Source organism: Haemorhous mexicanus, chromosome 2 (genome assembly GCF_027477595.1).
Source record: "Haemorhous mexicanus isolate bHaeMex1 chromosome 2, bHaeMex1.pri, whole genome shotgun sequence".
NCBI classification, from domain to species: Eukaryota; Metazoa; Chordata; class Aves; order Passeriformes; family Fringillidae; genus Haemorhous; species Haemorhous mexicanus.
Window position 1 is genome coordinate 89,067,789 of NC_082342.1, and position 24,083 is coordinate 89,091,871.

A 24,083-nucleotide genomic window follows, 5' to 3' on the forward strand; every position below is an offset into this window, starting at 1 on the left:
ATCTGGATGCCACAGTTATAAGCAATAGGCATACACCAGAAACAGCCACAAAATAAAGAAATATTCAAGTAAATATTTTAAGCAAATATGGAGTTCTGTGTTGCTACTTTGATTGACTATGCACTTTAAGAAAATTCTTAAAGGCATTTTCATATGTTAAAAGCACTAACCAGGAACATAAAGAGAATACACTGCTTTAGTTTAAATACAGACAGGATTTATAAATATTTTACGTTTATATGATTACCTGCAGCAATTTCCTGATTAATGAGTTGGACTTGCAAGTTGAAGACCTGTTCATGTACTTTACTGTGGGACAACTTAAGTTTCTCTCTCCTGCTTACCATGTAGCAGAGATTTCTTACCTACGGAAGAATACAGGAGACTTAAAAGGCAATAAGAAAATAAATCCAGACATAGTTCACAAATTGTATCAACATTACGTGCAAAATCCCTTGGTAAAGTTCTTGTGAATATTACTGAACATACCTAACTATTAAAAAAATGTTCAGCCTGGAAAAGAGAAAGCTCTGGAGAGACCTCACTGCAGTTTTTCCTTATATGAAAAGGGATTGTAAGAAAGACAGAGAGACCAGAGCATCTTGAGACAGAAAAGGAGGTAATGTTTTTGAACTGAAGGAGGGTAAGTTTACACTGGGCATAAAGAAGAGATTGTTTATAGTGAGACACTGCAACAGGATGCCCAGAGAAGTTGTGGAGGCCCCATCCCTGAAGTGTGGATGGGGCTTTGAGCAACCTGGTCTCATGGATGGCGTCCCTGTCCATGGCAGGAGTGTTGGAACTAGAGGGTCTTTAAGGTCCCTTCCAACCCAAACCATTCTGATTCAGTTCTACACGATTCTACTTGTTTGAGTTAATAGCAAAATTTCCACTTAAGGCAAAAGAGTAAGAGACATTGGAAGTTCTTAATAAACACCTAAAAGTGCTTTCAAAACAGAAACAGCGTAGCGGCTAGTTGAAAGGTATCTGCCAAATAAACTTTCCCTAGCACTCTGTTCCATCAGTTCAGAACTGGAATCTCTTTACCTAGAAGCAAAATTCCAAGTTTCCCAAATTTATATTTATCCCAAGATATAACAGAATAGAAAATCTTGTGGCACAAGAAGTTCAGAAACTTGGAAACAGGCATTTCAAATTATGAATCCCCTCCACTCAGAATAAGTACATCAATTTCAACAATATTTGATGCAAACCAAACATTTATCAAACAAAAAGCCTGACATGGTCTCTTGAAAAATAAAAAAATCCCACCCCCAAATACCAACCCTCCATGTTATGGGTTTTATATTTTTTCTTAAAGTATGCTTCCATATGTAAAGCAGTCCTGGAAAAGATCTGAAATTAATTATGATAGATTAAAGGCAAGAGTTACAATGACAAGTGCTAATCTTGGCTCCAACAATCTTCCTGTATCTTGATGTTGTTCCCTCCACAATATTGCTTCCCCTTTCCTTACCACACTATTACCTCTCTTCTGCTTTTACTTCCCCTCTCCTCATCACATTTATTTTATTACCTTTTTACATTCACTACCTACTTCTAAGCAATTGGAAATTGCAGGTAACTCCTACCCAACAGGCCAACCTAACAGGCAGCCTCCAAGGGGTAACAAGCCTTACTCTTATTTTTTGTTTAATAAAAGTAACATTTTTTTCTCATTTAATCTGTATCACTAACTACTACTACTACAGTGGGTCAAATAAATTTCTTCATTTTTTTAAACATTTACTCTACTGAAGCTGAAGTTATATAGTCAATTACCAAATATGTCCATTATGCATAGAAATATGCATCTTAATACACATAAAGGAATAACCTTTAAGCAAGTCAGGAAGCACTGCTTTCACCTTGGATCTTTCACTAGACTGAGAGGCAGCTCCTGAAAGTCTCTGCAGCAGGCAGTGCAGCATATCAAAAGACTGGAGTTCAAGGCCTTACTTTTATTATTTTTTAAATTAGTATTTTTTAAAATTATCTTTGCTTTCCCCATTCTCACTTTCATCCACCTTGCTCACCTGCAAATAGTTTTTCAAAACTTTACAAGTTAATTCTTACCCTCTCTAGGTCCTGCCTTAAATGCATGAACATCCTCATGCGAGTATGAATGCTATCTTCTTTTGGCTGCACCAAGCCATTTTCTTCATCCTCCTTGGGAGGAAACAATGGTTTGTTAAAGTTACTTTTTCGCTTTAATTTCCAGTAATTGTAGATAAAGTCTACAGCAAGTTTAGGAAGGCCCAGCTCTGCTGCAACATCCTCCACTTTTACTAGTGAATAAAACTCTTCTTCCAGCTCTCGGAGTTTTTGGGCTCGCAGGCTTGTTTTCTCACTCTCTGTTTGCTTCTGCTCTGACATGCTCTTGGGGTGCTCCTCAACATCAGGCAGCGAATTCTGTTTGTTCTTGCTGTGCTTTAGACAGTACGACTTGAACTTGACTTCATCCCCATCATCCAGGATAGTCTTCATCTCTAAGCTATGCTCAAAGGCACAGGTGACATGAAAGGCAGTGATGCAGCTTTTCACAGAGCACTGCAGACAAAATAAAACAAAAAGCCTCAATTACTAATTACTCAATTACTAACAGTAGCAGCAAACTAGAAAAAAAGGACATAACTACCTCAACTACATGAAAATCCATCCCTACCAAAACCAACTTCCTACACATTCTTAAAAATATTGATCCCTTTGAAGTTGGTGTTACCTAATATAGTATTTTCTTGTTTGCAGAGCGTTCAGTGGAAGTTTTCTGTTCATCTTTGATACACACAGTAGTGGCTATTAAACACTTTGGCCTTATTCAAAAGATGGCAACCCAGACTAATTCTTCTGTCTAGTCAACTAATTTGACAGTAAATGGCTATGAAGCAGACACCTATCCAACAGCCACCTCCATTGTAAAGCATCTCTGAACACAGGAAGAACAAAATGCAAAACCAAAATTGCCCTTCTGACAGATTCACCCCTGCAGAGTCACTATGGGACAAGTACATACCTGAATGCAAGCACCAGTTTTCAGTTTGCATAAACTACACACTAGAGCCCATCGACTTGGTGGAATGTGAGACACCTTTGTGATTGGCTCCATCCTTTCTGGGCAAGCAATACTAACCTGTAAAGAAAAAAAGCAGCACAGAAAACAGTTATCAAAGGGGAAAAAAACCCAAACAAGCTCTCCGTTTATATCAGAAGAAGAAAGCCATCCATTCATTTCTCTTGCAGCAAGATCTTCATGTACTCATACTTCTCAGAAAGGGACCCCAAAAGATCCCACAGCCAATAGTGTGGAATACTATCAGTTTAACCTGGTGACTCAAAGTTGCAATTATTCAAAACATTTGAGGCACCTACAGCATGCCCTTGTTATGAACCAAAGTCCTGATTCCAGCCAGGACAGGGTAAATTTTTGCAGTAGCCAAGAGGGAGCATGGCTAGGACCCAGAGGTTATTCTACACCAGAGCTCACATCATTTTCTGAGTGGGGGGAAGGGCTCTCTTCTGGTCAGGTAAGTGTGGTGTGAACCCAGTGGTTGGGTAGCACTGGCTCTGTTACTGATATTGCAGCTCTTACTGTTTGCTTTTCTTCATTGCTGCTTCCAATAAATTCTTCTTTTCTTGATCCATGATTCTTACCATTTGTGCCTCCAAATCCCCTCTCCAGCCTAGTGCAAGGGAGGGGGAAGTGGTGCATAGTTCGAAGTGCTTCAGTGGGAACACTAAATTGGGGAATACCATTCCTAAACCACTACCAGTTGAGAGACTGCAGCAAGTGTTACTCTAAGTTTATTTACATCCATTCCCTTGTGTTTTTTTTTTTTTTTGTTTTCTTCCCCCTCTGTACTGCTTTTACAGATCTAACTTAAAAAATGCCAAAATACAAGCCCCTCAGAACAAAACAGGAACACTTTCCTGAAAAGTTCCTTCTATAAAATCCCTTGATCTGCTACAGTATCTACTTCTGTCAAGTCAATATTTGGGACAGAACCAGATCTATCAGTCAGCAGCCAGGGAAAGCCTTGCCTCCCAGCTCTGCCTCTCCACTGAGCACTCCCACCACAAGAGATAATCCTAATACACTGTCCTAACTATGGACTGTATCAAATATAATTTGAGTAAAAAAACAACAAACTTCTCTTATTACAAAGCAGTATATATTGTCTTGTGCTAGTTTTCACAGACTTAGTCTGGATGATAAATTTGTCTCTGGTAGACCAGATTACAGATATTACTAAAAGAAAGGAAAAAAACCCCATATATAGACAGAATAGTTTTTCCTATTCTTTATTATATTAACTTCCTCATATCCCTTGTGATAGAAGTTTCTCAGTTGCCTGTTGTCTATACAGGGAAAAGAGGAGTTTCCTCTATGATTTGGAAACCGAAACAGATATATCTATATCTGTAGACATCCCTCAGCCAATCCTGACAGGATTTATCCAAGCACAGAAACAAAAACTTGGCCAGCTCTGAATGACTAACATGCAGAACTGGGCCAGTATGAGAATGGCACATGGCAGAATATTTCAGTGGGATAATTGTCCCAAAAACACCAGCCTCCAAAAGCTTGGATTTTGACACTTCCACAACATTTTTTGAATTCAGCAGTTGTGTGCCTTGGAGGGCTACCTGGCTGAACCAAAACCACAATGCTGATACTATTCTGATATGCCACACTTTCTAAAAATAATTCAGAATAGAGCAGACCTGTATTTCCTGTGGTAGGAATATGGGCTTCTTCTCAAAGGGGTCAAACTTAAGAATTCAAAGAAAGGAGTTCCTAGGTCATGCTCTGTGTCACTGTGAGGCCAGAAGAAAGCTGATTGCTAAAAAAAGCAGTTAAGGGTGAGATTTGAACAACAATTATTTTGTTTTTCTAGAAAACTTTAAGAACATTATGTTATAGTAATTTTCATAGATTAAATATACAGTAAGAGACACCCAGGAAAATCTGGGTTGGATGAATTAATTTAACATGTGATAATTAAACTGGCAACTTTACAAGAGCCAGTAGACAAAGCAGAATTTTTTAGCTTCCCTTTGGAGGTACATCATCAATCACTTGATGCACATATTCATTTTAAAACCTGTTTAATCCCTATGGATGAAAAGCTTTCCTTCAGCAGACCTCCTCAGTGAGGTAGACTTATCCAAAGATAGCAGTGCTAAGTCACAGTTGCTATGCTCAGAATATTTTTGTTACTCTCTCCTTATCATGCATTGCTTTAAGGATCATTTAAGTAGGTGGAAAGAACAGCTTTGCAAGAGATTACTTGGTTCATCATTTCCACATTAGAAAAAGATGACCAATAGTTCATGAATTAATGACATAAATGGACTCAAATAAGATAATGTTTGTTACAGTACTTCCCTCTCTCATCTGCCAAGTGCAAGCCCACGTCTTCCAGAATATACTGAGTGCATGGCATTTCCAAAAGTCTTCATTAGGAAGACACTGAGATGCTTCAGAAGGTTCAGGTTTTAAAGAAGAAAAGTCAGGCAATACATGATGCACTCATGAGACAGACAAGGCTAACAATTCAACCTCTTGTGGCCTTCCTATAAGTTGGTGGAAAAGTAACAAGACTGTCCGTGGAATGCCTGAGTAGCTCAACAAAATCATGGTCAGTACTCTTCAGTACCATCAAATGTAGTTTTTTAGCTTCCAGAATGAAACAAACTTTCATGAACCTAACTTGACCAAGCTCAGAACAGCTGGTTACAAGTTGCACAGATATTTCTGCAACAATATTGTACAAAGATTGATTGTTACCACTACACTGAGAGACGAGACTTTTCTTAGGAATCAAGGGATTGTATCAATGTGTCAGGTTGTCTATATTCTTTTCAAAAAAAATCAGAATCTACAATGACTTTTTTCTGGAGACTAAGTAATATCAGCTTTCCACTGGACTTCCCAGCAGGAGCTGGGAATTGACACATTTTCCTTGTCCCTTTCTGCCCCCTTAAATATTCTCTCTGCTCCTTCCCCAGAGGAGACTCATAAGGTCAGGAAACATTTATATTGGAAATACTGTTCATTCAGCTTGTAATGCTGACTGTTGATACTACCCCACTTTGTAAAAGCCCAAAGAGGCACTTACAGAGTCAGGTGCAATTTATTTATACTGGCCTTGTGCCACCTGCATGTTTCTGCAGAGAGGAGTCAAGGCAAAGTCCGTTTGAACTTTGCTGCTCACAAGGGATCCAGAGATCGGAAGCCAACCTTTTCATCCCCCAAGAACTCCCATTCCAAGGCAGAAATTATTCATCTGCCATAACATGTAGCAATTGCCTCCATTTCTTCAACTTGCATCAGGTTACATCTTGACTGCTATACTCTGAAGAAGTTCTAAGAGTGGGAGAGAGTGAAGACAATGGGTTGTTGAAGCCTATTATCACGTTAAGCACATGATCAATCACCCTGCTCTCCTATTCTTCCCTGCTAACTGTGCCACCAGCAGCTGCACCAGTGTAGCTGGCACAGGCCCTGCTAAAGCTCCGTGGAGGGCTGAGGCCTAGAGAGAGGAAATGCCAAGTCATGGTGAAAAAGCCAGAAGCCCCTCTCTTCCACCTTTCGGACCCCAGCTTATCTCTCTGTAACCCCATAGGTCACTTCTCCTTAACCCCTGCTATTGGACAATTTCTGATCCTCTCTAGCCCTATATAAGGGGCTGCTTTAGCCCATTCTGGCCAGAAGAGCCGTCGCTGGAACCCTTCAGAGACCCCCCCAATAAAACCATCGCTGTGGAACTCCAGGACAAGTTTTCTCTCACATCTGCCTCCCGGCTAGCCTGGCTGCCTTAGCAAGCAAAGAGCTGAAATGATAAAAGAGCTGATAAATCACTAAAGAGCTCATATCTTTTACGCTTGCTAGGTTGCCTGTGGCTGAGAACGGCTTGGGTACCCGGACAGTCTGTCCCCAAAGGACTGAGCTATCTGCCCCATGCTGCCTGCTCAGGGGCAAATGAGCCCAGCAGGAAGCCGGAATACACCAGTACACAAGGATCCGCATCAGTGGCTGGGAAGGGCAGCCCAGTGGCTTGAGCACAGCTACTCACCACAGCAGCTCAGGACAGTTAATTTTATCTTTCCTCTACAGCCGGGGGGGTGTTATCACATTCTGCTTCAGCTAACGCCACATTGACTGGCAGAGGACATACCTGTAATAGGTTATCTAAGGCAGAGAAACACCTTGAATTCCAAAACACTCAATACAAGTTTTCTGGTATCAGTGTTTCCTTTTTTGATTTTTTTTTTTAAATTTAGAAGAACGCCTTTTAAAAAAACCATGAAATAGACCACATATTTACACTAAAGCAAAGGCAAGGCATAAGAAAATGAGTACTCTTAAAACCTTCAATTGTCTCAATCAGTCAAGGGAGCGAAAAGAGAGCCTTTAAAGAGCTTTAACTCCCAAGGAAGGTAGGGAAGAAAAAAGATTTTAAGACAGTGCTGAATGAATTAATGCAGGAGAATACCTGGCACAACTGACTGCATCAATGCTAGACTACACTTGGAGACTCATGGAGCCTCTCTGAAGCTTTTGCCACAAGACACAAATGTTTACAGCCCCTTCCTCCCTGCTTTCTGCCTTGCTTCACTTTGTTAGGGCCTCAAGAGGAAATACCAGCGACTTTACAATTAGCATTTCTTTTAGGGAGTTCCAGCACGCTAGTACCTTGGAAGAAAAAAAAAATAGATACATGAAAATACACATTCTCCCCTAAAGCATTCATCCCTGGGTCTTCAAACTCTGTCTTTCTTGCCCCCCTGCAGCACATAAGGCCATCCCAAACCAGAACTGACCTGCCATTTTAGTAGATATTTACAAAGGGTTTTCCTGGCTTCTCTGGTAACTGAATTGGTTCACAAGTAACTACACACGAGTCCAAAAGAAGGGATCCAAGAAGCATTTCCCATGCCTGCAGGCATGTACCACCTCTTCACTATGCCTGACACACTTGGCATTGGTGGAGAGGTGTCTAAAACCTGAAATCACTGAATGGGCTGTGGAAACAGCTGGATTCAAGCTCTCCCACCCTGGGTGTCCCCCAGTAGCTTCTCTTCATCAGCCAGAGGAGCAGAGCCTGGGCAGGCAAAAAGCCAGGGTGTGCTTCCTGCCTAGCCTTCACCACCTTCCCAAACCTCACTGTTCCTTTTCTGCTGATGAGAACAGCAAGGCAACCACATGCAGAATGGACCTCTTAGAAAAACCAGTCAGCTCAGACTGGTTTTTTCAGAGCCAAGAAAGCTTCCAGGCAAGACACTTCATAAGCACAAGAGGAAAAGTGATTTTTTTTAAAAATACATATTTTTGGGGGTTTTTTCAACTCCTCTCTCCTTGTTGTTTCTGTCATCACTTTCACCTTCAATTAGGCCTGAAAGGAAAAGTGCAGCTGCAAAGATAATCTCCTTAAGAAGCATATATATGTGCCTGAGACAACTAAGAATTACACATTATATCCGGCTGCTAAGTCAAAATAAACCAAACCAAAATCTTAACATTTTCCTCAAAGTTGTGCACACATCAGACCTGTCGGCACTTGGGAGCAGAAAATTCAGAAAATACTGTATCCTTGATTTTATGGTGCTGACAGATCTGGCTCCTGTCTCACATTAAACCACCCACCGTAATGGATTTGTGAATCTTACCAGAAATAAAACAAATATCCCAAGTGCAAAAATGAAACACAAACTCCATCTATACCTAAGTGAACTTTCTGTTTGACAGAACTACACTGTGATGTTAAACTTGATTCAAAATGGAGGAGGAAGTGTAAAACTTCATTATGAAACTCTCCATATATGTTATGCACAGTCTCAAAAAAGTCTTTATAAATAAAGTGTATTGTTGGGGAAGATGAAACAGGAAAGCCTTACAAATCTTTTGCCTGGCAAAAGATTTTGAGAATATAGAAGCTATAAACGAGATTGAAATGAAAGCAAGCTTTGAGATCCCTTAGTTACTGAGCAACAGGAAAACAATGGTGTGGCTGGCTGAAGGTAATCCCCTTTTGATGATACAAGACCCTCTGCAAGCAGGCAGGTCCAAGGGTCCGAGCAGACCCTGCCAGCTTGGCAGAAGGGGTCCGAAGAGTAGTTTTTAGGGTTTAAAATGTAGCACAGTATGGTAATGTAGTGATTCTTATAGGCTGTATGTAAATGCTATAGGATTTGTATGTTGTACTAGATTGGTTAGTAAGAACCAGAATATTTAACACAGATTATTTACTGTATGGTAACGGGAACTTCGCTCTCTTGCTCTTACTCTTGCTCTCTTACTCTTACTTACTTTTCTATGCTCTTAGCTCTTGCCTTTTACGTTCTTACCCTCTTATCCTCTCTAACCCTCTCTTCTCTCAGGCCTGCTCTGAGCTGCAGCTAGCAGCTCCCAGAAGGGCCCTGGACCCACGCCCTTTGCAATAAACCACAAGTTCCACGACCTGGCTTCAGAGATCTCTCGTCTCCGTCCGTCCCAACCATGCTACCCCCGTCTCACCTACAGTGTATATAACAAGGAGATAAAAATTCTCATCTCCCCACCATTCAGAAAAATTCTAATTCAAAGAAACTTTAAGTACAAATTGCAGCATACGTCCTATAGAAATAATGCAGTGCAGGCAACCTTTAAGCAAACAAACCTAACTCTGAAAAAACTGGAGGTACTCATGCGAATAACACGTGTCCAAGCACACAAATTCATAAAAAATATGAGACAATGAAGCTGTAAGATACAGCTTATATCAGTGGCCCTTTCTAGCAGGGCACATATACCATGATGACATCAAGAAGTGATTGATGAGTAAATGGAGGTGACAAAGTGACTCATTAGTAGAATACAATCTTGACTCTCTCCTAGACTTCACAGAGTGAACAGCCCTATCAAAATAAAGCTCAGTATTATGTCAAAGACCTTCAATCATGAGAATGCAAAAAGGCAGAGGATGGAACAAGAAGAACAAGACAGGAGAGAACTTAGGGTTTTACCTCTGGAATCCAAAGAGCACAGCTCACATGTGCCCACTTGGTCCCTGTCCTGGTAGCTTTCATGGCACCTCCTCTTTTGGGACAGAGGAGGCACTGAGGATGTATTCCCAGGACACAGGTACGACACAGCCAGCTCCCTTCAGGTACTTTTAAGATTCCATAGCAAGCCTTGGAGAAAAAGAGGTATTGGAATCATTGTGTTGAAATTATTTCACACACAAGCATTCATATTCACACAGAGCAAAGCTTTCAAAAAGTAAAGGCACAATCTGGCCTTCACTTAATCTGTGATTTCCTTACCTTAAAATGAGTCAGTTAATCCAAGGAGAAATAGCCTCAAAAGCAAGAGTTTTTATACCTGTTTATAAAACATATCCATTGAGACTGCACAACAGCACTGGTGTTAGAAACCTTCACCTTTGCTTTTAGTGAGTTTTAAATTTCTTGAGTAAACAATATGGATATTCCTTTAAATTAGCTTCTGTAACACTTTCTAAAATCACCATTTCCTACTGCTAAAAATGTAACACTCTAACATAATTCTATTTAGGGATAGGGATATGAGCTGTTTGACTGAAAATCATTTCCTGCAACGTTTGTGGTTACAGTTCTGTGAATTTAAATATTTATATAATATTGCAACAAAAATTACAGCATACAATGGAATTATGAGATGCTGGGTTTTACACTTATTTCCCAAGTATTGTACTTAACCACATGGAAAATGAGAGATTTCTTAAGTTTTGCTAGGTTTGAGAATTAAAATTATAAAAGGAAAATAAATAGTTTAGTTTCCAATTCAAATTCCTTGTGGTTCTTAATGGAGCCAGTGGTGGATCCTGCTGTACATACACATCCCTCCTACCTCCATGAAGCTGAGCTATCTGAAATCACTGGCTCCCACACCAAGGTCTAATTTGACTCAACCACTCCAAATAAAAGTTTAATCAAAAAGGTATATATCACAGGAAATCTCATCATTTCTAACACTATCTCTGGTAATGATAACACTATAAAATTCAAAATAATGGGATCAGTAGTAACCATTCTTTCAGATTAAATCTACTAGAAAATTCCCATCCTTGCCTTCCCAGACTTCTGCTTATAAGATTTCAGTATTTAATATTAAACAATATCATAAAACACTGCACATTTATGTCAAGCTTGTAGGGAGGGGGACTTCCCTGAATTAAATACGGCAAGACTGACTAACCCAAATGGTTTTTTTTGATGTTACAACTCCTGTTGTAGTAAAAGCCCAACAGGGGGAGCTGCAATCCAAATTTTACAAGAGTTCTTTTCCTTCTCTGTGGCATATTCCCACCTGAATTCTTTCTGTTACTACAGCAGAAGCAGCAATACATCTAAGATCATATCTAGGGTGTTGGACACGGACTGAAACTATTTTCTAATTTTAACTGATATGCAAAGGATGCCTAGACTACTAAAAGAGTAATTTCACAACGTGTTTGAGCCAGCACAACAGGGTACCATGAAGGAGGAATTTTCTCACACTCCTCCTCCCCTCCACCTCCAAACTTGGGATGACAAACAGACCTGAGGCTACTTGTCGAACCAAAACTGATCCAGATTAAAAATGAAACAAGTTGTTGTTATAGTTAGGATTTGCTCTAGCCCCATTATAGTTAGGATTCACTCTAGCCCAGACTCACTCCAGTTTGTTTCAGGCAGATCCAGCACAGGGAAGAGTGAGGGGCAAGGAGGCAGCAGACCATCAACTCAAGCTCAGCTGTCAGGAGACAACCATGAACCTTTGACTGCAAATCCATCGTTACTCCTTAACAGGCACAAGCAAGGACTGAAGCAGGCAGCCCAGCTGCCAGCCATCTTCCTGTCACTGGCCACCTTACTGCCAACTCAGGCTCACAGGCTGCTTTACACAGGGGCTCAGGTCAGGAAAGCAGCCAGGCTGGAAGCCAGGCCACTGTGAGCAGGGAGGTGACAGGTCTTTTTTCAGACAGATATGTTTTCCAAATATTACTTGCAATCAGTACAAAAATGCATTAAAAAAAAAAAAAAAAAAAAAAAGAACTTTCTTGGTCTCTTTTCAATTTGTAGCAAAACTCTCTTCCAGAATAGGATGCACAAAACCCACAGGATTCATTCCCCTTTTCTGATTATAAGGATACCATTACCTGACTATGCTGAGCTCAGGTAGTGTAAAGTCTGACTACATCTGAAACATTATAAACATGAGCACCATTCAGACTGAGACCATGGTTTTTGCAGGTGCTGATGGCTTCTGAAAAAGATCACTCTATTAAGTGCCTACATATGGTTCCAGACGGATAAATTTGGACAGTCTATGTCTGACTAAATAAGTAGTCAGTAAAGGAAAAAAATAAAGCTCTGAAACAAGCTTAATTTCTCACAAACAGGCAAGCCAGTATTTCCTGTCCTGTTTATCTTCCAAAGAAGATTTAGAAATAGGGGGAATAATTATTTACAGTCACAGAGGAAATACTTTCACATCCCAAAAACACACTTTGCATTCCTGTTAGACTGTACCTGTCCACTTATTAACTATGCTAGGCCACTTAATCTACTGTAATTGTTATAGTCCAAAAATTCACCTCAGTATCGCACCACCCTTCATATGCAGAAAACCACAAAGTCCTCCACTTAGCACTTGACATCCATTCACATTCCATATTTGCCTGGGTAATCTTAAACCACAGGAGAGTGTCAATGTTTCTGCAGGCACTAACCTGATGGACACAAATGTTACACTTGTCACAGAACACCATGTCATTCCCATCTTCGCTGTCCGGGGACCGGCACACATCACAGATGACGTCCTCATCATATTCGATCCCCAGCCCTTCTTCGGTCTCGATGGCGTGATTCATATTCTCATGGCAGTGCCGCTCCAGCACTTCAATTGTCTTTTCCATTGTGTTCTCATCCAGGAGCCCACATCCTACAACAGATAAAGGGAAGGGCAATTAGAGGACAGTCAGATGCTTCTGAGTCAGAGAAGCAGGAAGAGAAAAAAGACAACTTCTAGCAACTAATGCAGTAGACACAGCATCTAAAAATAAAATAAAAATAGACAAGATTTTTCACTCACAGACTAATTATAACATTGTTTTATAAATACAAGCAGAACTACTACTTGAATAAAAATTTTACACAAACCGCAAGGCTGCATCTGGAAGAAAATACTGCAGCATAACAGACAGCAGTTGCTGTAACTGCTGGCTGTTCTCATACAACCCTTCCTGCACCTCTGTAATTTTACTAAACACTAGTGAAATCCAAAAATCACACAATGTGTTCTTCTGAAGACTAATGCCCTAGGAAACAAAACTTATCAAGAATACTTCATATCTTATAATGAAAGTTGCACCACCCAGTACCTCTATGTCCATTGTGATGAAGTGATCAAAACATGATGATTATGAAAAGTGGTTTTATTTCTCTGATGTTTTTTTAAAAAATAAAATAGTAGATAAATATACTGTTGCAATCCATACTATCTGTTCACGTGAACACTACACATGCTATATATACTCACCATTAATCAAACTCAGCATAAGCAGGACCACTTTAAAAGTATTTGCTATGAGATTGGCCTGCAGCTTGCAGCTTCAGAACATGCACTGCATTAGAAACCCCATGATGTTCACAGCTACAAGACATCTCCAAATTGCATCTCATCAAAATCCTTGCTCAAAAATGATCATGATGTTCACAGCTTATGATTTACTCAGGCCTTCAGTGTTGGCATATTCATGAAACTAATTGCTAATATTTTAACTAAGGCTACTAATTGTGATTCCCTGTTACAAACAATAAACAGGGAAGGTTAAAGTGTTCTCTCCCATGCCTTAATACTTTCTCATTGCCTAAATTAAATGAATTACCAAATCATTCAGGTGGGAAGAGTCCTACAGAGGGCTTCAGCCTCTGCCTGGGCTCCAGGCAGAGTCAATAGGAAATCAAAAAAGGCTGTTGCTTAAGAGGTACTTATAATCCTATCTTGACAAATCTCCATGGATGGAGATCTGCCCCCTTGAAAAGCTAACAGCTTTTGCTTACAGCATTCCTGAGTGCCTGGGAAGTTATTGTCCTTGCTTCTACTTATGTGCATCCTCTGGCACTGGAGCTCAGTCATGAACTCCCTACTTCACCAAAGCAGTCTCCCAATACATCTACTCATTTTCCTGAATGTATAATTGGAACTTTCTTGTCCTTGGAGGACAGTGTTCTTTTGAAGCCCTGCTAGCTCTCTTCAGTAATTCCACCCTTCAGAGCTGCCTCCCAGATCCCACCCAGTTATCTAAGTAGAAACATGCTGTCCTGAAGCCCAGGACCAGAAAAACTACTTCCCCTCCTCACTCCCCTCTGGATCTCAGTCACCACTATTTCATTGCTATTATAGACAATGCTGCCATTGATTACCACTTCTCTACAGGTACTTATTTTATTAACAGCAAATGCAGGAGATGCCTACCTGTCCTTCCTAAAGGACCTACAATCACACATGGAGGAATACTAGCCACACAGGCTATTCCACCACAATTCAGTTATTCCAGTGATAATTCCAATGTTATTTTCCATAGCTCACTCCTGCTCATAGACCTCTGTACCCACAACTTGCATGGCAAAAGAAAGTTTACTTAGCTGATTTTGAATGGGCTAACATGTGTGAAACTTAATTACTCTGAGAACCCAGCATGCAAGTTCCTCAGAACTCTGAATTCGTAGATATGTTCCAAGCTCAAGAAATGGAAACATCTGCCTTCCCTACATAAAATCTTTAACTTTTGAAGTCCTAAAATTAATTCCACCTGGTGTAGGCTTCTTCTCTCCTGCCTCTGTCTGCAGAAGTTGCAGAAGATTTTGGACATCAAGAAATTTTTAGGTACAACAGATAAAATATAAACGTTAACAGATCAAGAAAGTAATTACTTTTTTAGCTCCTGTTTTTCTTAGTATTTCCATTCAATTCTCATTCAGCAATCTTTCAGAGACCTTACATGGCAGACTACTCAACAACAAAAAACTCATACAGCAAAAATTAAGTGCAGCTTTTAAAACGAGAACACGTTGTGGAATTACCCATTTCTGTAAGCTCTTCATTTAGCTCCTGGAGCCAAAAGATGTCCATGTCATCCAAGTCATAGCGACACACAGATTCTGCTAGTTCCAAAATGTTGATGTAACCTGGTTCTGTGGGTTCTTGGCTGGAACAGTGGATGTATTTCCTGGGTCGTGTATACAGTACTTCTTTTACCTTTTCTGCTACAACCCTGTGAGTGAAAAGAAAAAAAAAGAAATGCTTACAGCTTTTTAAGACCCATCCTTGAAAGACATTAAATATTTGCTGTAAGTGCAAAGAAAGCTGGGGTTTCACAGATTTTAAACCTGCCAGAAAGTATAGTCAGCCTAGGGAGACAGGATTCTTGAAATGTCATTTTTTCACCCAAAATGTTCCAACGTTTACAACATACACAGAACCCTTTTTAAAATATAAGCCTGTCCATATGACTGCAATTTAACAAATGCTACTGGTATGACAAAGAAACTGTTTCTGAAACCCACAGAAAGTATTATGCACAAAACCAATACAAACTTTGTCCTATATTCTTCCTAAATGATATATGGAAATCTTGCCAACTGATGTCTTGAAAACACCAGCTTTTTCATGAAAGCTTACTGTAGTAATTCCACTGTAGTGTCTGGGGGCGGTGGTGGAGGGGGGGGGAAGGAATTTTTGCTCTCCATTTGGGACACTCAGTCGACCCCTTATTTTGTAAATGACAACTTAACCACATTACAAATACACTATTTTTGTTAAGGGAGAAACATTCTGATGCCAAGCAAAAATGTAAAGGGGAAAAGTCATCCAAGAAACAATGGAGAAAAAGATTTGTGTTCTTTCTGTTGTTTCTTTCTGTTGTTTCTTTCAAGTATTTTCAGAGATAAAACTCTGCGTTTAATTGGTTTGATTTTGGAATGGAAAGAATAATCTGAACTAGATAAAGTTCAATCTTTCTCTGAATTCAATGCAAAAAGCCCTACATGTGGAAGGAAGCCAGAGAGATACAGAATGGAACAGTGCCATGCATGAGCAGCTCTACATGCATTCTGGAGCTCACCCTTCACAGGACAAGGAAAAGATAAAAACTCTAGAAAATAAGGCAGCAAAGAAGGAGGAGGAGGCAGCTGTCAAGCTGTATCTCACATAATTCTAACTGGACAATGTGGATTATCAATGTTAGCATAAACAATGTCCTGACATTCTTCATCCCCCTTTATCCTGCTCATTTTTTCCTCTAATTCCCTCATGAGCTTTTCTTTTTTCTGGTCCAATATTTTCCTCTAATATAATACTGCTGGTATGAGCTGCAATATACTTATTTTTAATAACTTGGTAGTGACAATAGCATCAGTGGAAATTAAATTATGCTGGCTCAGCACTTGCACCAGACAATTCATTTATCTTTGTCTTGAAGAGCACGGTGGCATTAACCTTTCTGTGTTGAAACATGCTTTGTTTCCACCAGGAAGGGCTGCAGGACTATAGTGCTATGTTTCCCTAGCCTAAACACAGTGTGAGAGAACAGAAGATTATTTATCTATCTTCAGAATCTGAGATCATTGAACTTCTATAATGTTAAATAGCCAACTGTGGTGAGAGAAGGTAGAAAAGGTTAAAACATTGAGAACAACCAAAATTAGATTATATAAACAAATGAGTAATTTTATCAGGTATCAGTGATTACTGCGTGTCTAGTGCTCCATATCATCATGCAGTGTAGGGAAACCTTTCAAGTAATATGCATAAGATATAGGTTTATTTTTAATTTATTCAACTCCCCATGCTGAAATAAAAAACAGTTTCTAATCCATAGCACCATGTGCCTGAGGAAAAAAGATCTCTCTACACTCACAATGTAGATACTGTAACAGCGTGCAGACAGAATGAGATCTGGACTGAAGCACCATAGAAATGTTTTCCAAATTCCCCTTGTGTGGTTTAAGAACATGTTTGAAGGCTGCTACACTGAAGATTTAAACATACCAACAGAGAAAATCTGACTGAAAAAAACTTGGATTTGAGAGACCATCTTCCCTGAGTTGCCATTTTGCAGACATGATCCATGTCTGATCAGCAATACCTGAGAGAAGGCTGCGGAATAGTTTCTGGACTGGCTGGAACCTGAACCCCTTTCTCCCATTCTTGTTTCCACGTGTCCGCAAAGACGTAATACTCATCAGGGTTGACATGGTGAGAATCTGGGAGTTTCATGGCACTAATGAGATCCTTGCGGAACACCTGCAGGAAACACAGAGTGCAAAGATGGACTTGAGAAAGAGAATTGTGTTAAAGAATGTGGCAGGTATTTTTCTTGTCTACACTGAAATAGTGCATATATATTGATAATTTTTTTAAACAGTATCAACACAAATCAATATGAAACTACCCAGATTATTAATTTTTAGCTTATTAGGTACAGTATGATAAGAAGTTTACATAATTCAAAACTATGCTGCTGCCCAAAGGCTAACCAGAAGGGAGAAGTTTTTTACAGGTAACCAGAGAGAAGAGAAAGGAAGTCTGCATCTGATTCAAGACTCCTCACCATATTTTCCATCAGCTTATTGTCAGCCTCTAGGTTGTACCCTAACTCAGACACAAGGTAAGATATCCTTTTCTTTCACTCAGTTCAGCCACTTTAAACTGTCATATTCATCATGGGCTACAAACAGTTGCCATAGCAAAACTGATGGATAGGCACTTCCTCATTTATTAAAACCACTTGAAGTTTTATTGGTTGGGATCTCTGACATCGAAGATGAACAGCTGTCTATGCTGGAACACAAGACCTGTGTTCCTGCAGTGATGGAAAAAATCCAGCCTCAGCATCTTTCAGCAAACCTATACCATGAACCATCACCCTCATACAAAGCAAACCATAGCAGCAGATCTTCAGCCATAACACTTGGCTCCAGAGAGTTAAGTTTTTACAAGCATGTAAACATGATTATCAGTCATCTCAAAGCTTACTTAATGTCAATATCTGTCAACTACAGGTGCATACAATTTAAATAAAGGGCACATTTATCGTCTGTGGGCTTTTTCCTCCACTGCTACACTGCACCAGCTTAATATTCAGTAAAGCAAAACAGTAACTGTGACTTGGTTTTAGGGAGACATTGCAACTAATTAACTGTATTATTGTAATAAGAAATCAAATCCTCAAAGGGCCATAAAATGAAATGGAAAATATCCCTGCAGTAAGTTGTGACAGGTTGAATTCTCTTCTTACCAATTCAGTTTTATAACCAGAAGAATAATAAACAATCTCAGAGCCCAATACCTTCATGTAGCCTTTTCAATTTGACAATACCAGACCGGTTATTGCCTACTGCAAAAATCCTCAGCTGTTCTTGGAAATCATCCAGTAAATATTACTTTAAAAGTCTCTGTGCTAAACAGGTATTGAAATAGCTGCTGGTGACCTGGAACATCAACATTACTTCATTATGTTCTACAACTGCATCTCATACGGGCGGCCAGGAGAGCAAGCTGACCGAGGGTACTCAAACCCACAGACTCAAGGGTCTTGTATTTGCTATTAATGTTTTACCTGCCTTGGTTCAGAACAGACTGTTCACTGCTGCCTTCTGTATAAAACTCCTCAGGTACCTAACAGCCCTGTATTAAAATCTGAATGTCAAGAGTGAAAGCATTGAGACTGCAAGCATCCTTTTTTTTTTTTTTTCCAAGCACTATATGTACGCACCAAAATAAAATGCAACATTATTTATGCCACTTAAAAGGCATTTTAGTTTTCTGTGCTACAGGTACAGAGCCAGAATTATTAGTAACACTAACAGAGTGCAATTCTAAAGAACATGGGAAGGGAAAAGTATGATACTGGGGAAGTGCAATGACTGCTTTAATTATCAGAAAATATATTTCTCAAATCTTATCTGAGGTAAGTGCTTTACAAACTACCTTTTAAGCCACTGACAGAATATAAAAGTGAAATATTTCCTATCAAACCCACTATTTCTTAACCACTAGATGAAAAATGCTATTAAAGGCATCAGTATTCTAACTACATTGCTTAGCAGCAAATCTTCTGATCATCCATTATGTATGCAAACTGTATATCTATTTTTAGAGCACAAACCCCCTGGAGCATGAACTTCTTCTGGGTTTCTTTTGACTGTTGTAAGTACTGCCCACACCACCACCATACCACAACATTAAGTTCTCTGCTTCAGATTTCTACAGTTTACAGTATAGGTACCACTGAAGGTCAAAGATTTAATCAATAAAAAGATAACTGTTGAAACCTTAAGGGACTCCAAAACTCAGCTAAGACTTCCTAAGAATTGCCTGTTCATACTTGTGATTAACAGTGCAATTGAGGATTTCTCACAGACACTTGGAATCATTACAATCTTTAGCTCTAGTCATTCTTCATTTCTTCACGTGTAGCAAAGCAGGGTCTTCCAACAGTAAAATACTCTCAGAGGGCAACATATGAGAATACTCAATCTGTATTTCTTTCATTGTGGAAGTAAACCAAAACACTCAGGGGACCCAAAGAGAGTTTTCTGACAAATCAAGTAAATTCTACTTCAGCAGTCAGCCTCAAGGCTATGAACTAAGCCATCTACACAAAGAGCAGCACACACCCCTTCAGGATTTAGATAGCCAGCTTCTTCTCATGGCTGTTTCTTTCCAACATTTATTTGAAAAACAAGTAAATGCTGCTCCTTTACTAACTGTGTCCAGAGAACACAGTTAGTCTGCTCTACAGCACACACTCCCCTCCTGGCAAGAACCACCTGCATTTCCAGTCAGCCCATGAAGCTCAGCTCATCTTTCAATCACCCCAGAGTAGTTCTACTTCTTACCTTATATAAAGCACAACCCCTCAACTTTATTTTAACATCACCTGTAGTATCATATATATTGAAAATACCTGAAAAATGAGCATGCCAAGGCTCATCCAGAAACATCACTCTTCACAAAGAGACTCGGCTGGTGCCAAATGTCTTTAGCACACAACAGAACAAGGCCTTGCAGAGCTGAGCTATCACCAAGTGCAGCTCCCAGAGCCACACAGAAGTGGGAAACTCCCCCACCACTCAGAGCATTCCACAGTAGTTACTGTGTGACAGTGGAATTTATTAAAAATAATTTTTAGCAAAGAGACCGTGAAAGTACAAATGAGTTTTAGCCTTACCATGCAAGACTGCTTGGTCTGAACTTAAAATTTCATTTCGCTGCCAGGAATTTTTAGCTTCAACCACAAACAGTGCAGCACTTGAGTAAACTACATCAATGAAACGTGTCTGCTTATGTCATCATTGTCTCATAATCTAATCATTACCATTTCATTGAGAACTTCTATTACATATTTCATGCTTTAGAACTGGGGCTTAAATCTGGAACAAAAGACCTTGTTCTTTAGTCATGTTGTGGTTTTAAGCCCAGCTGGAAATTAACTACTCAGCCCCTTCCCTGTCTTCCCCCCCAAAGCCGGTGGAATGGGGAGTAGAATCAAAGTAAAACTTGAATGTTGAGATAAGAACAGTTTAATAATTGAAAATAAAGTAAAATACAATAATAATGGTACATAATAGTAACAATAATGATAATAAAAAAAGGAAAACTCAAACAAGTGATGCACAATACAGTTGCTCACCACCCACTGACCAATGCCAGACCCTGCTTCCCAAACCTAGAGAAGCTCCTGTTCTGGGCAACTCCCCCAGTTTATATAACAATTCTATAGTGTGGAATATCCCTTTGGTCAGTTTGGGTCAGCTGATCGAGGTATGCTCCATCTCTGTCTTTTTGGTTTTGTGGTTTGCTTATTTTTTAATGTATACCTCCTCCCTAAGAGAGGAGGAAGTATGCATTAAAAAAAAAAAAAACAGTCTTTGACTTGGGATAAACACGAACTACCAAATAACCAAAGCATCACTGTTATCAACACCATATTAATTCCAAATCCAAAACACAGCACTGCAACAGCTACTGAGAAGAAATTAGCTTTACCCTCGCTGAAACCAGGACAGGTCAACATTAGTGGCTTGCTCTGCAGTAGAAGTCTGCCTGCTTTTGCTGAGGAAATGAGAACCTCCCAGTCAGCTCTGCAGACACATTGCCACCTATAAAGCCTTTAAAAGCTAAATTCTACCAAAAATTCTTGAGAACTATGGAGTCCCTGCTCTCCCAAAGCACTAATACACCAAGAAACAACAATTTCAAATATATAGTTTGCACATTAGATTTGTTTTTCAGACTTCTGAGTCCTATTTGTAAATTATATTAGAAGAGTATGTCCAAGAAAAAGTAACTTCTCAGAATTTATTTTAAAATGCTTCACCAAAAGCCATCTATGATTTGAACCCAAACTCCTTCTGGAAGCACTCTATGGAAATGCAGTATAAAATCTTCCTCTCTGGACCCTGTTGTGTTTACTCTGAATAAATCAGGCTCTGAAACAAAGAATATGATTTTGCATGAAGTATCCTTATCCATTAAAGATATCAGGGAGAATACAAGTAATGCTATAGAGATTTACAGTAAAATACTAGCATTGAAAACAGAGAATGGTCTTGACAATAAAATGGCCTTCTACAAACCCTATCTTTGATGAACAATTCAAATATCAGATATGCACAGACTGCTAGGCACCTTCTGTTCATGACCACTGCAAACTTAAAATCACATTAAGAAAAAAACAAGTGAAATACCTTTTCCAATACTCCTCTGTAAGCTACTACTGAGGCTGACTGATGCCACTGCTCATTCACCATGTCTTGCCCAAATGCATGTGTGAGGAAAAATAAATGGATTGTGTCATCTCTTAAAAATTAAGTGTAAGCCAATACTTCTTCTTGTGACACTCCCAATGCTTTCAGGTACTTTGATCAACTGCTTACAGACAGACTCCTAACGCGGGTAAGTCACGTGTCACAGACATCTAGGCCACACGTCCAAGGCTTAGGTAATTTATGGGTTAACTGCTCTTGTTACAATCAAAGCCCACTTTATGCTGGATTGCAGCTAACTGCTTCAGTCATGAGGCTTCCCCTGCACCCAGCAGAACTCAGCAACTCAGGCTTCTCAGTTCACACCCATTACCTGGGGAGACAGGAGATGCAGTGCACAGAAACACAGAGCTATGATTTTTTTAAAAAGCAGAAGGAAACTACTATGTCCTGTCTTCCCTGCAAAAGTATATTAGATCTTTTACAGCAAACAGCATGGAATGAGGGCCAGCATCCTCTCTAACCAGACAATAGCTAGCATTTTCCTAGATTTTTGGTGTCCCTCCCAACTCACCTAGAAGGCCAAGTTTAAAATTTTATTGTCAAATGCTTGAGTTTATGTGAAACGTAAATTACACAAGAGTTTTTCCATCGTGTTGAGGGTAAAATAATCTTTCTTTATTCTCCTTTGAAAGGATCTAGTAACTTTTATTCCCATAAGCACCCCCAAGCATTAAGGCTTACTCTACTACTGTAGCTCTCAAGTACAGGCTCTCAGCAAACACACTTATGAAGCAGCAGGTTTACATCTAAAATCACCTCAAAAATAATAAAATTTGAATTCTAATATGACTTATTACAAGTGTAATACAGCCACACAGTATCTGAGCATACTTTATCTTTGTATGGATGTTTGACAGGATGTGCAAAAGACTGCCCATTTACAGGGGATGAAGCTCCAAGAAGAGAACTTGGTGAGCTTATCCTGGAAAGGTAGAATTTTTCTTGTTAATATATTGCAACCTGGGCAGGAAGTTTCTGAACTAAGAAACTTACCTTATAGAGAAGTGTAGAAACTTAAGGCAGGTTTGCTTTGGGTTTTGGTTGGTTGAGCAATTTTTGGCAGCAAAGTAAATAAGAGGCAAAAAAAATTTCAAATGGAAATGAAGCTACAGTTCCACGCACATATACCAACTAGACTGAGAAACTTAAAATGTTAAAAATGCTGTTATAGTCAGGAATATGTGTAGAATTAAATTTGTAGTTCTCAAACATCCCCACAATTTGGACAAGCAAGGCAGTAAATCCTAATGTTAAAACACCTTATTCCCTAAAACTATCTTAATGAATTATCCAGGACTCAAGTAAATTAAATATTGTACTTTTCATTTAAGTAGCCATAACTCCTTCTAGCCCCCTTTTACAAGCATGTATAGGAAAAGCCAGGAAACTGGATACTAAATCAATACTACCTAACATCATGTCTCTGACAGTATGTCATGAGCCAGAAGAATGTGCAAGAACATGCCAAGTTTCCTTCTGGTTGCTAAGCAGACACAAGCTTTGGATTTTGGGGTTAATCCTAACAATCAATTTTTAAAGTGGTATTAATTTATACAGATATTTTTAAAAATCTGTACTTGCTATCATCTGTCCAATTCCTTTTTTAATCTTGTTTAATTCTCAGTCTCAACCACTTCCTGTAGCAGATGAGCTTCCCAGCCTAATTGCATGAAAAGGATATCTTTTTAATTGCTACAGATTTTCCAAGTTCTGGGCTCATTTTTCAATGCTCACGGCCGCCTTTTCTGTCCAGTTCTTCCATCATAAGGACAGGCAGGACTGAAACACTCTAGTTCTGCTGTTTCCAACCCATTCACACTTTACTGTTATGCCTGCTCATTCACTTCAAAGGTAAAATAGCTCAGCTTTTTCACAAGCAAGCTCTTCCACACCTTTCTGCATTTGGGTCTCCTCTTCCTAAAGAATTCAAATAGCCTGAGACAGTATCTCAAAGGAAAAAAAACATTGTATAAGTAACAGATGAGTTTGCACCTCCAGCCTTACATATTTTTTTAAATCAACTAACCCAAGCAGGCTAAAAAGCAGCTCATGGATAACATTTGCTTGCCAGAGGTCTTGAGAAGCCTGTACACATCCCAGATAATTCAGAATTTTTTAAGGTAAGTATGCACATAAAAGTGGCAGTCTCTTATCACACATGGTTCATGCAAAGCTATGTAGTTTAACCACGTTGCCCATTCAGTCACAGAACAAAATAAAGCACTTTAAAACTGCAAAAAGAG

General features: G+C 39.4%; 1 protein-coding gene across 6 annotated transcripts in view; it reads right to left on the bottom strand.

The window, feature by feature from the left end:
• JADE3 (jade family PHD finger 3) overlaps positions 1 to 24,083 on the bottom strand; it is a 65,565-nt gene that overhangs the window by 4,784 nt on the left and 36,698 nt on the right. For all 6 annotated transcript variants that reach the window (XM_059839420.1, XM_059839415.1, XM_059839419.1 and 3 more), the window contains 7 exons: positions 17,154 to 17,311; positions 15,091 to 15,281; positions 12,735 to 12,946; positions 10,006 to 10,173; positions 3,014 to 3,130; positions 2,077 to 2,550; positions 248 to 365 (listed from right to left, as the gene is read on the bottom strand). In XM_059839420.1, coding sequence (XP_059695403.1) covers positions 248 to 365; positions 2,077 to 2,550; positions 3,014 to 3,130; positions 10,006 to 10,173; positions 12,735 to 12,946; positions 15,091 to 15,281; positions 17,154 to 17,311 — 1,438 coding nt within the window. The remainder of the gene's footprint in view (positions 1 to 247; positions 366 to 2,076; positions 2,551 to 3,013; positions 3,131 to 10,005; positions 10,174 to 12,734; positions 12,947 to 15,090; positions 15,282 to 17,153; positions 17,312 to 24,083) is intronic.